Source organism: Diorhabda sublineata, chromosome X (genome assembly GCF_026230105.1).
Source record: "Diorhabda sublineata isolate icDioSubl1.1 chromosome X, icDioSubl1.1, whole genome shotgun sequence".
Classification (NCBI taxonomy): Eukaryota; Metazoa; Arthropoda; class Insecta; order Coleoptera; family Chrysomelidae; genus Diorhabda; species Diorhabda sublineata.
This window is the reverse complement of record NC_079485.1, coordinates 18,124,252-18,142,133: the sequence shown is the minus strand read 5'-3', so window position 1 is coordinate 18,142,133 and position 17,882 is coordinate 18,124,252. Positions and strand designations below refer to the sequence as shown.

The window sequence follows — 17,882 nt, the reverse complement described above, 5'->3', positions numbered from 1 at the left end:
GGTACACCAAATTTAATAGGTATAAATATAATAAAACAACACGTATACACATCAGAAAATAATACATTAATTAATATTTTAATTCGTTTTATTTTACATATTTAAGGTATTATATGTACATAACATATATAATTAATTACAAAACTACAATAATACAAAAAAATAGGCAAAAAGGGTAATTAATGTGATACTTGAGCTTGTTTCAAGGAACACAAGTATTTTATATTGGGCTGGATATTTGATAGTCAACTCGAAGTTCTTGATCGAGATTTTTTAAGCAAGACCGCTTATCATTTTGAATTAAAACAAGTGTCGAAAAGCTTTGTTCGCATGAATATGTTGTTGAAAAGGGGATTAAAATTGAAATAGCCTGTTTTGAAATTTGAGGATATTCATTCTTAACCGAAATCCAGAAAACATCCAATGGAACTTCTCCAAAATGTAGTTTTAACGTCCCGTCGTTACTCAGTTCAATAAACTCTTTTTTAAATTTAAGAGAAAATGCATCAACAGATTTTTTTGCATTAGTTGCAAAAGGATTGCGAATCCAATCATATTCTTCACTTTTAATCGAATGAAAATAGTAGTCGAATTTATTTTCCAGTGTTGTTAAATGGGATTGGGCCAGATCGATAATTAATTGCCTATTTTCAATTATTGTATTATGAACCCTTTGAAACGTTTCTAAAGAGTTGTTACTTAGTTCATTCTGCCAAAGTTCCAGTTTATTTTTGAACCCTTGCAATTTGTCGGAACAGGTTAATAAGTTTTCATTCGGACCTTGCATTTTTCTATTAAGTTCATTAAGATGGTCGAAAATGTCAGCCATATATGCAAGTTTGGCGATCCAACTGTTATCTTCGAAGTGCTGGCCGAGTTCGGGCATATTTTGATTTAGTAAAAACTGATGCACTTCACAGCGAAGTTCAAACAATCTAGCCAACACTTTTCCTTGGGATAACCAACGTACTTCAGTATAAAATAATAAAGATTTATGTTCTGAACCCATTTCTCCACAAAGCATTTCGAAAATTCTTGTATTTAAAGCTCTTGATTTAATAAAATTTATAATTTTGATGCATTCATTCATAGTTTTTAAAAGTTGTTCTGGTAAATTCTTCACCATCAATACTTCCCGATGTATGCAGCAATGTGTAAATTGTATTGCCGGATTTTGTTGTTTTACATAGGCAACAAAACCCTTTATGTTACCAGTCATTGCTGCGGCGCCATCAGCACAAATACTCATGCAGTTACTCCATTGTAGATTATGTATTTTGAAGAAATCATCAGTTACTCGAAAAATATCCTCTCCAGTAGTTCGTTCGGAAAGTTTTTTACAAAATAAAAAATGTTGTTTTATGCAATCTTCGTTAACAAAACGTACAATTGCAATTAATTGTGCTTGATTTTTAATATCCGTTGACTCGTCAATTTGAAGAGCAAAATTGTTAGCTGCGATCAATTTCAAAATAAGCGTGTTCAAAACATCTGTTGACATGTCGCCAATACGTCTTTTAATAGTTTCAGCTGACAGTGAAACCTTACTCACTTCCTGAACCTCTTTAGGTCCAAGCATAACTCGCACAATTTCCATACATGCTGGTTTAATAAGTTTTTCTTCAATAGTATGAGGTTTCTTTTCACGAGCTATTAATTTTGCAATGTAATAGCTAGCTTCTAATGCTTTATCGGAAACAGATACGGTCGACATCATAAATTTTTTTTGTTTTAAATTTTGAGCCAAAAGCCTTTGAAAATATGATATATCCTTTTTAGCACAATTCGGATGTTTTGAAGTTAGATGGCGATTTAGTTTACTGGGCACCATTGAGTCGTTTGTTAATTGTTCGTTGCAAATTACACATAATGGTTTCGGAGCCGCTTCATCGCCGCACCAATAAAAGCCATAACGAATGTAGTCTTCGGAGTATTTTCTATTCACGATCTTTCTTTTCTTAGCAATACTGCTTGTGCAAGGTTCATCATCTTCTGCCGGAGAAGTAGATTGTTTTCCAAATAAAAATTTATCCATATTGAAATGGGCACAAAAATAAATCACGTTAATAACAAACACGAATGGTTAATTTATAAACTTCTGCGATTTAATTTATAGGGGTAAGAAGTGATCTGGTTGTATGTGTCCAGTAGAAATTCGTATCTAACACTGACAATATTATATTAGGTTCGTTCTAAATCCTAAACAACGCTGTCTGCTGACTATTGAATTCTGTGCAATCACTATTTTTTAGGAACAGTCGATATAAGCATTGTGCAGGTGGTTAGGAGCGTTTCTATTGGTTGTGATGACATTTTTAGCTAGAGCCGTATTCGCAAATTTAATCTACCACAATACAGGTTCGATCTAGTTGCTACGGCGTTTGAGCTCTTGTTGTAACATTGTATTTATGCTTGAAAATGTAAAGTTTTCAGTACGACCCAGACTACAGAGTCCATCTTCTATTTACTTCTATTGACATCCATTTCTTCTATTGTGTGAATACATTATAGCAAGTGCTAAACAATTGTTATTTTATTTATGGTTTTGCATTGAAATATAGTAAGTATATACAATTCGTTTTTATAAATTGTAAATTTGTATTAGAGTACATTGCATTAAAATAAATATGTTGTGTAATTTCAAGCGGCGGCACACCTGTGTTTCAGCGGCGGCACACCGGTGTGCCACATAGTATTACAACTGTAACCACTACAAACACTATATCCTATCACGCTTTAGCACAGAACATGTTAATAAGAACCGTGTATTTGATCAACATTGTACAGAAAAAATTCGAAAATTTGAATCCTCATATCAGAAATCGAAGAGGCTTACTAAATGGCGTTGGTAAAATAAACAAATGGCTATTTGGAAACCTCGAGATAAAATCCGATAACGCAATTACTTTATTACAATAAAATCAAAAGAACATTATCCATGAAACTAACCTTCAAATTTCTCTCTATAAGAAACTCATTGATCATTACAATAAGTCAATTACTACTTTAAATAAAAATCAAGCAAACTTTAATAATGAGTTACAACGATTTTCAGCCTCTGTATATAACAGAATTTAAACACTAGAAAGTTATCTAACATTTCAAGGTATGTTGTATCAGATTAATTTAGACTGTCAGTCAACAATAACGTTTATAGATAATATTGAGAACGCAGTTGTATTTTCGAAACTTAATTCTGTACATACATCTATAATTTCTAGTTACGAGATACTGGACATAATTCAACATTTAGGAAAGCTATATTCAGAAAAACAGATTCCTAAATTTTCTAACATTTTAACATACTATCAATTTCTTGGAACTCAAGTATCAATCATTGATTCGAAATTAGTCTTTGCTATCCACGTACCTATACTCATCTCCGAAACATTTGAATTTTACCACCTTTCTTCCATAATCCAAAATAATAAAATGTACACTCCTAAATTCCCTTACCTGGCACGAACGCAAAATGAAACCCAATCAGAAAAAGAAGAATGCCCACCACTCGAAGGTACCTACTATTGCCGTCAAAATTTTGTCCAAAGGGATAATTGCACCCTTAGTCTACTTGTAAGGAACACTCTCGATGATTGCCAAATTCTAGAAGTTAATATCGAAGAAACAATCATTCAACAAGTTACAGCAAAAGAAGTCCTGATAATGCCGATTCAACAAGAAAAAATACTTTCAAAATGTCAATCCGATCAATACCTTGAAATAGAACAACCATCACGCGTCAAAATCCCAAAAAATTGTGAACTATGGATCAATAATCAACGATATATCAATGACGACGAAATCAGTTACGGTAAACCATTTGTCCTGCCTAAATTAGAAACAAACAAATTATCAACTTCAAAACACTACGAAAAATATAACATAACAAATCTCAATCTCGATGATCTTTTCCAAATCAACGAATTGTCAAGAAAATTGAAGCCGATCCAAGAAATTTCCAATACACAGAGTCATATAACAATAATCGAAAGCCTTTTAGCGATAATATTCATTAATTTAATAGCAGGTGTCTTTTTCAAATTCAAATCAAAAATTTTAGTATGCAGAAAACACACAAAAGAAAAAAGTCAAGAAAACCTGGAAAGGGCCCAAAAATCGAAAACTCAATCCATACTTTTCGAGACTTAAGGAGGGAGGAGTTACATACGCCGCTTATCAAGGAAACTTAAAAGCGCAGCAGAAACATTATACTTTCTGAGAAATTGTTACTTAACAACATATGTAGATAAATCTTACTTTCTTGTAATATCATTTAATATAATTCATTCTCTGTTCAGATCTCTAACAATAAACTTGTAATTGCTAGAATAAATATATTTTATAAAAACGAATTTTTCGTTAAGAAAACCAAAATTAGCAACACTAGAGGCGTTTTAACTTTATTAGTTTACCGTGCAACAAGTGCATAAAAAAGTTATCCTATTAAACATGATTCAACTTGAATTGATGCTGTGCATCACCGTCAGAATAAATCAGACGTGACTACATATATCTCTAGCATTCTGTGAAGTAAGTGTTGGACTATTTATTATAAGTGAATGTTTATATTAATTTCATACATTTTACGGTGAGTATTTCACTTTACATATTATTAATAAATTTAATTAAATAATTATATAAATTTTTAATCGAAGATGGATGGAAAAACAGGACTTACTGATGCAAAGTTAGAGGAAATATTAATGCAGTGTGATAGTGATGAGGAAATTTTTGATGAAGAATCATCAGAGGAAGACAGAGATGTAGATAAAACAACCTGTGGTTGTAATAATTCAAATGATGATTTGGAAGAGGTTGAGCACAAGAAACGAAAACATGTTAATAATGAGGATAAATGGACGACCGCAGAATCCTTTACTCCTACAATTCACAATTTCGACATTGTTCATTCTGGCTCTACGAAGGGTAACGCTACTTCCACGGAATTAGAGTGCTTCAAAATGTTTTTCTCAGAAACTATAATGACCGAAATAGCTAACCAAACAAACTTGTATTTCCAATTTGTTAATGCTCAGAATTCAAGTAAAGAAAAATCTCGTCTTAAGCGTTGGAAGGATACGGACTTCAAAGAACTGTATTGTTTTTCCGCTATCAATCTTCTAATGTCGCAGGTAAAGAAAACACGTTTGAATGATTATTGGTCCCAAGAGTGGCTTCGATCAACACCAGCATTTGCACAAATAATGTCAAGAGACAGTTATTTACTGCTTTTGCGGTTACTTCATTTTACTGACAATACCTCATCGCGTGTTGCTACGGATTCTTTACGCAAAATCAGAATTATTGTCGACCACTTGAAACATACATTCAGAGAAACTTTCATCCCATATCAAAATATTTGTATTGATGAAAGTCTTATGTTGTTCAAAGGACGCCTGTTCTTCAAACAATATATACCTTCAAAGCGTCATCGCTTTGGTATAAAATTATTTATGTGTGATTGCAAAACGGGTTACATATTAGACTTCATCATTTACACAGGAGTTACTACAGAAATTGTTAATTTTGACATCGCAAATCTTGGTAAATCGGGCAATACAGTATTAACGCTTATCAGTAACTATTTGAATAAAGGGTATACCTTATATGTCGATAGATAGATAGATATAAGATAGAAGAAAACGCGGATGTAATTAAAAATAATAGATAAGGATTATTTGATATTGAGAAATCTTTACGAAAGCGGATCATAAAGTGTATTGAAGTAAATGGTGGGCATTATGAGCATTTGCTTTGAAGTTTTTCATTTTTGTTTACAAATTTGTTATTGTTACATATTTAAGGAATAATAAAATTTTTTTGTGAAAGAATTAAAATTTATTGAACTTTTTAGAAGCAAATAACTCGATAACCGATTGAGTTACACGAATCAAAGAAGAGTAACTTTTTTTGTAGAATTTAACGCTTTTTAATATTTTTTATTATTTTAGTTGTAAGTTTAGCCCAAAAAAAGTTTACTTTGATTTAATTAACACAAACAAGTGTAATTAACGCCCTCTATTAGCAACGTTAAATTAGAGTGGAAATTATGATTCCTCATGCCAAAAAACGTAAAATTGCCAATTTTCAAAGAGAAATTGTGAAAACATAAAAAATTATTGCGAAAATCAAAATTTAAACTTTGAACACTCCGTATCTCGGAAACTAGCAATATTTGCATTAAGCATGTTGAGCAGAATCATCATATTTTGAGGTCTAGAATCTACAGTTCAGATATTGGACATTCTTAATGAACCACCCTGTATATGTGCGGCCAACCCCATAATAATGTAAGCACTTTATACCTTGCTCTATCCATGATTTTGCTTCCTTAATGATAGGATAAAAATAACCATCCACTATCACAATAAAATAAAATACTTTTAAAATATTCCTTAGAGCTTGAAGAAGTTATTAAAACAAATTAAATCACATAATCGTTTTATGTGGCTAAAATAAGCCAAAAATTGCAATTGCAATTGCAAGGAATTCAAGTTATAGAAACAACGTCCGTTGAGAAAAAAGGGTTATCTTTCTATTTCGTCGCCGTCGTTGGTATTCGAAATGTGTGGGTAAAATCGGTATCAGGTGAATAAGAGTTCGATCTGATTAACCTAAAATGTATGCCATTTAGCGCACGATCTATAGAAACTTGCTGATGGGTGAGAGGGAAATGAACCGTAGCGTACTCTCTTGGTTAATGAGCATAACTAATAAGTAATAGGTTTATAGATTCGACGGTAGGTAACACTAGTAGCTATGGTATCCAACCAATCACAGAACATCATTGACATAATATAGTACATGCGTGATGGATCTGGGGTGGATGCCTACCAAAAACAACTTGTTAATGGTAATCATGATGTAAAGCCTACAAGGTGTGCTATAGCGCACCAGCTGGGAAGCAGCCTATGAGAATTCGCTCCCAAAACGACGCACCAATTTGAAACATTTGAATTGAATACACGATGTAAAGACTACAAAGTGTGCTATTACGCACCAGCTGGGAAGCAGCCAATGAGAATTCGCTCCCAAAGAGATGCGCAGAACGAGTCGAAAATGAGCCCTCGGGAAGAACACACCTTGTAGTCTTTACATCATGATGGTAATCTCATTTCTCATTGTGGCATGTGGCCAGTCGTACAGAAGTGTTTTCGTTTTATTCACATACAGTGAGAACCTAAAATAAGTTTATTTCATACTTTATACTTATTTTAGGTTCTCACTTCCTTATTTTAAACCGATTTTCTATGTGAAGAAGAAAGAGGAAATTTATCAAATTAATTACGCAATTCCAACAAGATCTTTTTGCAATTTTTGGGCACTCATTTGGGCCACTTTAAGTTGTCGCCCCGTAGCCAGCGCTTTAGTCTTGACGATTAACTCCTTTCACTCGCTATTCATAAGCAGAGTGCAAGAACATACGGATTTTTGCCCAAGTTTATCAGCTAACCAAGGAGAAAGTCTATATCCATTGTATTATATTATATTAAACCTCTTTTCCGAGGTTTCAGTTCCGGAATTTTTGAGCAGTTAAAGACTTCCGTTGGCAAACTGCAGGAGGAGGACAAGAACTGCATATTAATGTTTAATGAAATTTCCTTTCATCTTCGGATTCCACATAATCAGTGTTATGATTATATTAAAGGACTGGTAGATCTAGGGCCTGGTCGTAGACGAATCCAATTTGCTGACTATGGTCTCGTATTCATAGCCAAGGATGCGGCCAGTCAATTTCGGGTTTTGCCAAGGCACAACTTCAACAGTCGACTTGTCCTATTTCATTTCAAATGTGTTATTGGTCAGTTACAAGCTATAGGACTTGTAGTAATTGCAACGATATGTGACCAAGGGTCCACAAATGTAGCTGGCTAAAAAGTGTGAATAAAAGCAAAGTTGAAGGTCCAATACTATTTACAGTAGGGAAACATGAGATAGTTCACATTTATGACCCTCCTCATTTATTGGAGGGGATCCGGAACGGCCTCCTAACTAAGGATCTTCGCTTTTCGATAGACGTCTTGGTCTCATATTTTGCAATTCTATATTATCGAACAGCAGCATGGACCTTTTACATTCCATAATCAGAAAAATGAAGGTGAAATATGCTATACACACCAGGGCTAATATGTCATGTAGACATACGTTGGATCCGGCTGATCCCGGGTTCATTGAGCCTGAAGCAGTTGACACAGCTGCCCCTCTATTGTTTTTTTTTGACAATATTTTTGATAGTGTTAATAGTTTCCCACGGGATTCTCCTTCTGACAAACTTTTTGGTTATCAGCCCTTACTGTAATTTCCTCAATATCGTACTTTGCAGACATAAAACATCCAACCCATTTCCATACCCCTTCCATAAACAATTGGATTTTCACTGTGCATCGTTTCCTCTATCAGCAATAAAAATGACTTTCCTTTATGGAGAATTTTTCACGAAGATATTTTAACCAGGATCTGGATGAACATTTTTTCTTACAGATAAAAAGTCATTCACATGGAGATATTATTTGTTCCACCTTTATTAACGCCTTTAACACGCTTATGGTCAGTTTGAAGAAGAAGGAAAGAAAATGTCCTGAGGTTGAAGGGAGCATTCCCTCAAACACTGTGTCAAATGCGCTAGTGGAGGATTTTGTCTTGGACTACGTTGCCGGAGTGTTGACGAAACGCTTTCTTCTCAAGTATCCATGCAATTCCTGTAAGGAATTTCTGTGGTCCTCATCACAAGAATTATCTAAATATTTGCGGTTACGGCAGTATGAGGGACACCATCTTGTTAATCTTTCAGAAATAACATTTGTCGTCAACCAAATAACAATAAGAATAATGGAAATACTTCCCAGTATTATTCATGAATATAGTTTGAAAAAAATACTGTTAGAAAAATTAAGGAATAATAATTATAAATTTCTTCTTCGTGATAATCATAATACGTTTGAAAAGTATACTGTTGTTGAATATTATAATAAATATATTTTATTTAATTATGTAAAAAAAATTGAAGAGTTTTGAAAGTTGTATAGGAAAGATTAAAAGATGGTGATCTCTTTTTATGTACTTATGTAGGGTACTGTCGCCTCAATGGATACCTGAAGACGTTAGACTTTGCCAATAGTGCAGCCTACCGATTCTGTTACGCAGAGGACGAAACCTCTATCCACATTTTCCCGATGTGTGAGACACTACGAAGTACTACAACTGGAAGCGTATGAAATAATATATGTAGATATCTGGCAGCTAGAGCCATCCCACATTCTGAACTTTCCAAGAAAAGGAAAATTGATAGATTAGCTGTAAGTACTGAGGATTATCAGTATCGCAGCAATAAAGGGGGGCATAATAGATCCTTTGAATCGTGGTGTATATAATACTCTAATATATACGTGCGTAAATGTACTCGTATTTATCTTTGAGTTTATTTTGTATTTTTTCGAATGTAACAACCTCAACCCTCTATGAGAGAAAGACCTATCAGAAAGCGCTAGCTGGATTACTCTCACAACAAAATTAATCAATAGTCGAACCAATATAAACATGTCCCAACAAATCCCCACTATTGTCATTGTGGGTTTACGTATGTATTCATATTTTCTCGTTGCAGAAGGGTCTGCTCCTTCAGTTTTTTATGTGTTCTTCTGAATATGACAAGATTTTTGGAATCTGGATCTGAAAATCTACAGCCCTTTGCTTTCATTTTCAGATCAATTGCCTGGTCATATAAAAAAATTACCTTATCACTTAGTGACGGACAATTTATTCACGAGCTTGAAACTTCTAAAGCATTTTAAGGAAAAGGGGTATTCAGGTACTGGAACCATTCGAAAAAATAGAATTCCAAAAGACTCACAATCACATGAACTAATGAAGATGGATCGCGGAACATTTCGATCAAAATAGAAAGATAAGACGGAATTTTCATTTGGAAATGGATTGGCAACAGTGTGGTTGCAGTTGCATCAAATTCTCTCTGGTCAAGCTTTTGAAGAGAAATACCTGTAAAAAGAAGAAGCATATAAATGTACCTCAGCCATCAATTATCTCTACCTACGATAAAATATGGGAGGCACACACATCGGTACCGTATATCAATCAGAAGAAATGGTACTGGGTAATACTGACATGGCTCCGTCATTGAATAGGTTATTTTGAAAGACATTCGACAGATTTGGATTGTTTTTTTAAAAGATTTATTTCTGACCTTTAAACAAATAACAATAATCTGGCATCAAGGCCTTAAATTATTTAATTATAAACAGAATACAAATAAGTAATGTAATTGTATTTTTTTTTATTATTTCACTAAATTTTTCAATAACTTCTAAGTTTCCTATACACAGTTTTTTCACATCCCTCTATTTCTGACTTAAAAACACTGTTATATGCATATGCAAATATTAGAGAGTTTTGAGCTTTTTTTGTACATTAACAATTAAGTTCCGTAATTCATTATTTTCATCTTTATTGAGTAGAATTCTCAGTACTTACTGAAGATGCTTGATATAACTTAATCTGATTTTTTTTAAAATCTCTTGTTAATTTTTTGTTCAGCAGTTACATCATTTGATTAATTTTCAGTATTTTCCACCATGTACTATGAACGGATGTTGTTGGTTGTTTCTACTAATGCTTGGTAAATAACTCAATGAAACTCAATTGAACATCCAAAAATTCGAGCGTTTGATATTCACCAAATTTAAATGATATGATTGAATCTAATTCTTAGTTTAGATGAGGCCCATACAACATATCTTGTTCAGCCCATTTTTCATTCATTATTTATATCTGTGAACGAGGTCCTTTCATTCTTCAATCGGAAAGAAACAAAAAAACAACCAACAGTAACGGTATTTACAGAATGGTTGTCGCACTGGCCCATACATGATGCGTCTTTTTTGACCATATGTGACCATTAAATGCTTCACACGGTTTATCGGTTTCATTATCCGACCAAATAAAAAAATGTCCTTGTCCAACCATTTGAAGTATGTATTAGGAAGATTATTCGAAAGTTAATAGACATTTGACTCATAACTTCAAAATTGGTTGTTTTCCCCTAAAATACTTATTTATTTTCAAAACTGTTCCATACAATTTCTTATGAATAAACACTTCCCGAATTTATTATAAACAAAAATATATTCGTTCGAAGTTGCAGGAATTTTCTTAAAAATGAAAACTTCTTTCAATCACATAAGTTATATGGTAATTATGATAATCACTCAACAATATAGTTATTGAAATACATTTTTTATTTTCTTGATTCTTACTGGGGAGGACTTGTTAGTTCAGTTGCGCATTTTTTTAATACCGTTGGTTCCATCTAATACATAAACCAATGAGGTTGTTCTATTTTTGTCCAAATACTAGGCTCATGGTGCATTTTTTTATTCAATAAACTTCTCGAGAAATTCTTAGAAAGTTAATTTGGACATATTTAAAAATAACATCGTGTAAAAATGAATTGTGAAACATTTATTTTAATGAATTATTGTGTATTATGAACAAATTAATTCAATCAACAGGTAGTCTGATAAAAATTCTTCTGACATCCAGTTTATCATAGCTGTGCGTATCGGACCCCACAGTAATGTTTTTAGTTTTACAACCGCATTAAAGTACATAATTTCTGGAGACATTATTGACTTACGGCTGGTTATTCTCTAATTTTTCCTGAACCACACGAATACAATGTTGTTAACAAGTATTTTTTATCCAGATTAGTGCTACAGTGGCATTTCCACAGCATGGGATAAAGTACCTTATAAATTGTACAATAAAACTGCTATACAGCAAGTACCAGTACTCAACATATAACGATAACATCGTTTAATTGCTATTAATATTGAAGACACTGTTTGTATTATGTTTTCCACATCAGATTTTCTGTAAGTATTTGTACTGTTTCACTCTTTCTAATATTGCATCATTTATTTTTATTACGGGATTGATGATTTTTTTCCAATCTGTTGTATAACCATATAACGTTGAAGATAACTATTAATATTTATTTCTAACTCATTTTTGTTCATACCCGAGAATAATAAAACAGTATCATCAGAGAATATAAAATATTTGAACTAGGTCAGCATACTGCAGACTGTGAACATGTAATAGATACTGCAATGGACCCAAAACAGAACCCTGAACAATTCCCAATCCCACACTCACTTCACTACTTGTTATTCCATTTACTTCAGTTAGGTGTCTTATTCTAAGTTTTTGCTGGACTATATAAATTGAGATTAAATTTCAGTCTTTAGGCAACATTTCACCGCTATTATTTATTATGTAGTTAATCCCATTCCTAATGTATATGCTTGAGACTCCTTCTCTTGATTCCCTGCAATCATGTATTGTTGTATATGAATCAATGTAGAAACAATTTAGTTCGTTGGGATAGATCCATGTTTCAGTAAGGATTATATCTACCATGGTGTGACCAGTCCTTAGGAAGTCATTAAGATCATTAGTTTTATTCCTTGAACTTCTAATGTTCAAGTATAATATATAAAGATTTTCAGTTGACATTGTATCTACTTAAGAGTCTTCATATTTACATAAGTATTTTATTTTCATATTTGAAATGCAACATTCAGTTTCATACCAAAAAATGATTATGAAATAAGAATAATAATGATTATTATAGTACAGTAAATACAATCAAATGTTTCACAAATGTTAAGAACAAAGGACGAGTGTAACGTATATGTCACACACCCCCCACTAAAACATGGTAACATTTTTAAGCCCTATTCTGGAATTAGTCTAAACCTATTGAATCAAGAGATGTAAAGACCTTTCAAATTTTTGATGAAAAAATTATTCTCGTCTTTAGTGGGTTAACATTTTGATGTGAAAGATGGACGCTCACAAAGCAATAGAAAAAAAAGATATTTGATGATAATGATATATTTAGAAAACAAAGTTTGAGGTGGTTTGGCTACTAAACAAGGATAAATAATATACCGAAAAAATATGTGGCTACAATAACAAGACAGAAAAACATAAGGAAAAGTGAAAATGCTACACTATCGGAAAACCCAAGTAGAATAATAAAAAATTACACCTCAAAACCTTATAATATTTTGGATGATTTATGTACGTATATTGAGTAACATGGAGTATAATTTATGGGCGCTAGTATTAGTGTCGAGGGTAGTGTAGAGTAGCACTATTAAGTTCGAAAACTTAACCAAAATATATCAACAAAACTAAATACACAAAAGTATGTACATCGAAAGATTAAACTACGTCGCGCGAGCTAGTCTCTGGTAACGGCGCAGCTTCGCTGAGATCTCGGCGCTCGCCTGGTTTCGTGTAAGTATGGAACAAAGAGCAAGTAGAAGGTTTTGGTTTTTCCCAAAGTCAGGTATATTGGAGAGGATTAAGTTAATTGTATACTATTTGGACATTAAAAAGATTACTTGGAATGTCCGGGGTCAGGTATTGTTCGGAAAAATGTCTACCTGTATTTAGTATATTTAAATGCAAGGTCACACTGCGTGGTTGCCACACATGCAATGCTTAAATAAGTAAATTTCCATGTGAAATAACCTCATATAAAAATTATTTCTTATACAAAACTAAATTGTTATTTAAATTACTAAAACCTAGTCAAAAATATGCTTACTTAGGGAAAAGCAGTAATTTCGTCTTAGTTACTGTACTTTGTTTTTGTTATATTTATCTGGAAATATTTTGTATTTTATTTTGTGTCGACATAGTTTTAACTGAAATGAAACCAGGTTTAAAATAATAGTAAAGTAGGTATGTATATTTGTGAAATCGAGAAGTTTTGCACTGAAAATCCTTTATGAAAAACTTTCAAAATACTAAATGTTCCAATCAGATGCTAACGTTATGTATAGTCAAAAAGCATATATTATGAAAGTTGATAAAATAGCATAGATGTATAAAAAGACAAAGGAGGCGTGACAAGTGGCGGAAGTTTCCGTGTGTATTATTAGCTTTAAGGCTAGAATGTAGATATACCATGTCCTTTTGTATTAATAACGGCTTCCGCAGTACAAGTGTTTGCTCACTATATTGGACAATAAAAATAACAGGTTATGGGCCCAATATCTAATATAGTGGAATAACAAGACAGAGTTAAATACTATAAAATAAACCCTAAATTATAGTAAAAGATATCTTTGGAGAAATACGAAATAAAACCTTTTGACAACAAGTTTTGTGCCCTGTTGGATGAACCAGATATTAAAGAATGTATATTACATGTACCAGATCCGACTACAACCGATTTTCTTAAGAAAGATTAGAAGTGTAAAGCTATTATTACAGGATGTCTATCTGATAGTTTCTTAAAATGTGTGAAAGACAAAGGGTTTAAAATGAGGAAAGATTTAAAAAACCACTTTGAAAGAAAAAGCATAACCAGCCAGTTATACATAAGAAGAAAGTTGTAAAGTTTAAAGTTTCGAGAAGAGATTGAAGCTGAGAAAATCATTTCAGACAGTTTGATGAACTAACAAGGGAGTTGAAACGTGTAGGGACCCACATGGAAGATTTTGATATAGTGCGTCACCTATTATTAAGCTTGACGAAATCATTTGACAATATATCAACAGCACTCTAAACAGTACAACGGTGTATGCTAACATTAGACTATATAAAATCAAAGTTGAAGGACTATTATATAAAGAAATTTATGGAATCGGGTAAAAAGAAGAGAGAAAATAGAGACAACCAGATGAAGTTTATATCAGAGAATCAAAAATGTTTTAGATGCGGTGAAGCAGATCACTTTTAAAGGGATTGTTTGAAGGGCAGTAATGCATCTAGACGAGGTCATTGGTATCAAGGTTATAGAGGTACCAATTTTAGGAGCAGAAGAAGCAAGAACTATTGAGGCGCATCTTATGGTGAGAATGTACATCAAAATGGAAGAAGCGTTGACAACCATGATGAAGGAAGCGAAGTAAGTAGAAATAAAGTTCAAAGTATATGTTTTTAGGAGAAGGTGAAGCAATCAAGAATGAACGAAATAAAGTAGGTGAACTGAATCACTTCATAGACTCTAGTAAATAATAAGTATTTTCATAATTATGTTGAATTGAAAAATCCTATAGCAATAGCAGTGGCAAATAAGTCAGGTTTAAGAGAGTTGATGAAATGGAATTTGATTCATGGTGTAGACCAGGGATGGGGGAAACTACGGCCCGCTGGCCATTTCCGGCCCGGGACCAGCAAACAAAAATTAAGTACAATTTTCTTTTTATCATAAATGACATTCTCATGAATTGGCAGCAAAGTCAGTACACGTCGGGCATAAAACCTGTAAGTCCGACTGTCGTCGAACGCACTACCTATTTTAGCCAACTATTTTTGAACACCAGCAAATTGGAATTTTATCAGTCCTTATCTCGGACACAATACCCAAATATAGTTGCCCACGCCCAGAAAATAATGGCTATGTTTGGTACAAGCTGTTTGTGCGAACAAACGTTTTCAATAATTAAAAAATTGTCTTCTAATAGGTCGTCTAATAGGCTTTCAGATGACCTCCTTTTTCAGTTAAAAATTTCAGCATCACAAATTTTTCGGCTTATGATGAAGTCATGCAGAAACAAAAACAGTTCCACATATCACATGTTCCCACAAAGACCAGACCCACAATTAGTATTTCAGAAAAATTCAGTCAGCTACATATCATGGTTCAACTTATCTTGTCACATTCATTGTGGACTTTTCTAATTTCACAGTAGTTTATTTAATTAAGAAAGTCTGAAGTATCTGATTGTTTTGAAGACTATTTGAAAATAACTCGAGCCAAGTTTAACACTAGAATTTCGAAATTTGTTGTCACGGTTGTGAAAATATATCCAAAGAATTTCAGCAGTATTGTCAAAATAAGGGAATTATTTTAGATTACATGGTTGCATATACTCCGCAACAAAATAGTCTGAAGGATGAATAGAAAATTTGTGGAGAGAGCAAGGATTATATTGACACATTGAGGTGTAGATAAAAATTTTGGGGTGAAGCAATATTAACTACAGTTAATATAATAAATAGAGGATCCGTAGAAAGTTTGAATGATAAAACAAAACCACATGAAATTTGGTATGGTAGAAAACCAAACATTGGTCATTTGAAAATTTTTGGTTGTACTGCTTAAAGTTGTGTACATAAACAATTCAGGAACAAATTTGATGACAAAACATAAAATGTATATGAATAACATAGATTAATAAAAAAAAGAGGAAGACGGCGGAGTTTCCGTGTGTATTATTAGCTTTAAGGTTAGAGTGTAGATATAAAGTGTCATGTCGTTTTGTATTAAATATATTTTTATAATAAAGGCTTCCGCAGTACAACAAGCTCACTATATTGGACGATTAAAATAACATATATTTCGTCACTACTATATTCTGCATTCTTAAAACGCTTTGACGACAAAGCCATTCTAGTGAAACTTCTCCCGGGCCAAATTAGTATTTTCTCCCAAAAGTTGTAAAATGTTCTTGAAAAAATGAACATACATTTTATTAGGTTTTAAAAATAATTATATAGTGATAATTAATAAAAAATGAAGCGGGCGTGTACGTGTACCGTTTGTTCCCTTATTTCTCACGTTTCCATAATTATATTTTAATTCTTCTTTGAAATTTAAACAAAAAAAAAACTAATTCAATCTCACAACTTTGGAAAGAGAGAAGGTCAGTTTAACAAAAAACAAAATGAGAAAATAGTGTAATAGATGTTACAAAAAAATCACTTCAGAGAAAAGAAATTGTAAAAAGTAAGGCGAAAAAAGGAGTTACAATCTGTAAAAATTGCGTTGACCAACTTCGTTCGCCATGTCTTTTAAAAATAACAATTTTTGTTAATTCTTTTCTGTTTCCCCAATTTCCTATTTATTTAAATTTAAAAATAGAAAATTCCCGGTATTTTCCTGATGATAGTGACAAGAAAAGTCTAACCCATAGCATTGAATATTTTCACAAGACTCATATCTGTGATTCTTAAGAGGAAATTTGATATTTCAATATCAATTTATTGCCATATACTTATTGTAAATTATTGTTCATAGATAAACCCAGGATAAGGTTTTAATACATTTTTCCTAATGAATTCAAAATATTTACAGATGATAGTGTGGTGGTTTAAAGAAAAATTTAGAAGTACTCCCAAAAGTTATTCACGTCAAATCTTAAATATTTCTGGAACGTAACAAGAGAATGGAACACCTGATTATGATATATCCAGGCTAAAATAAAATTTTTACATACGGCAATTTCGGTATGCTGCTTTTATGTTACCAAATATGTCTAAGAGTGCACATTTAAGGCTCGATCGGTTAACAAATTCATTTGCAACTATGAAGTAAACAAAAAGAAGAGACATTCCTACATTCTAACTCTGATTGTAAAAAATGGTACAATGAACTTACATTTCAGCCAGTTAATATTGATGTAATAACTCTTATGTTCATTTTAATGTACATTACAATATAAAATTTGATTTCTCTACATTGTCAAATTTAATAATGGATACTTCCATAAGCCCTTAACTGTGAAAATAGTTATAGAAGAGGGCTTGGGATATATGTGTAGATATGGATTACGTTAATGAAAAACAATGAAGATACAATGCTAAAATTTTAATTCTAATAACTGCTTTTCTGTATTTATGATAATAAAAACTGCATGTAATGGTTACATTTTTATTCTTTTATGATAACTACAATGACCATAATTCAGAATGGTGTGGTGCTAATTGATAATATAGTATTTTCAATAGTAAATGAGCACACGACCCCTTCAGGAATATGTTTTAAACACGCTAAAATTTGAATAGCAGATTTTTGAAAAGTTATTCCATAAATATATGAATGAAAATTACCATTATTATCATAT

At 32.4% G+C, this 17,882-nt stretch overlaps 2 protein-coding genes across 2 annotated transcripts; one reads left to right on the top strand and one right to left on the bottom strand.

The window, feature by feature from the left end:
- Positions 1-136: 136 nt before the first annotated feature.
- Positions 137-2,035, bottom strand: LOC130451030 (zinc finger BED domain-containing protein 5-like). Its single transcript, XM_056789826.1, has 2 exons — positions 1,213-2,035; positions 137-144 (listed from the first exon to the last, which is right to left on the bottom strand). Exons 1-2 carry the CDS (start codon positions 2,033-2,035, stop codon positions 137-139), a joined length of 831 nt encoding a protein of 276 aa, XP_056645804.1.
- Positions 2,036-4,655: 2,620 nt separating this feature from the next.
- Positions 4,656-5,621, top strand: LOC130451029 (piggyBac transposable element-derived protein 4-like). The gene has a single exon (XM_056789825.1). The coding sequence runs from the start codon at positions 4,656-4,658 to the stop codon at positions 5,619-5,621; it is 966 nt and encodes a 321-aa protein (XP_056645803.1).
- Positions 5,622-17,882: the final 12,261 nt, after the last annotated feature.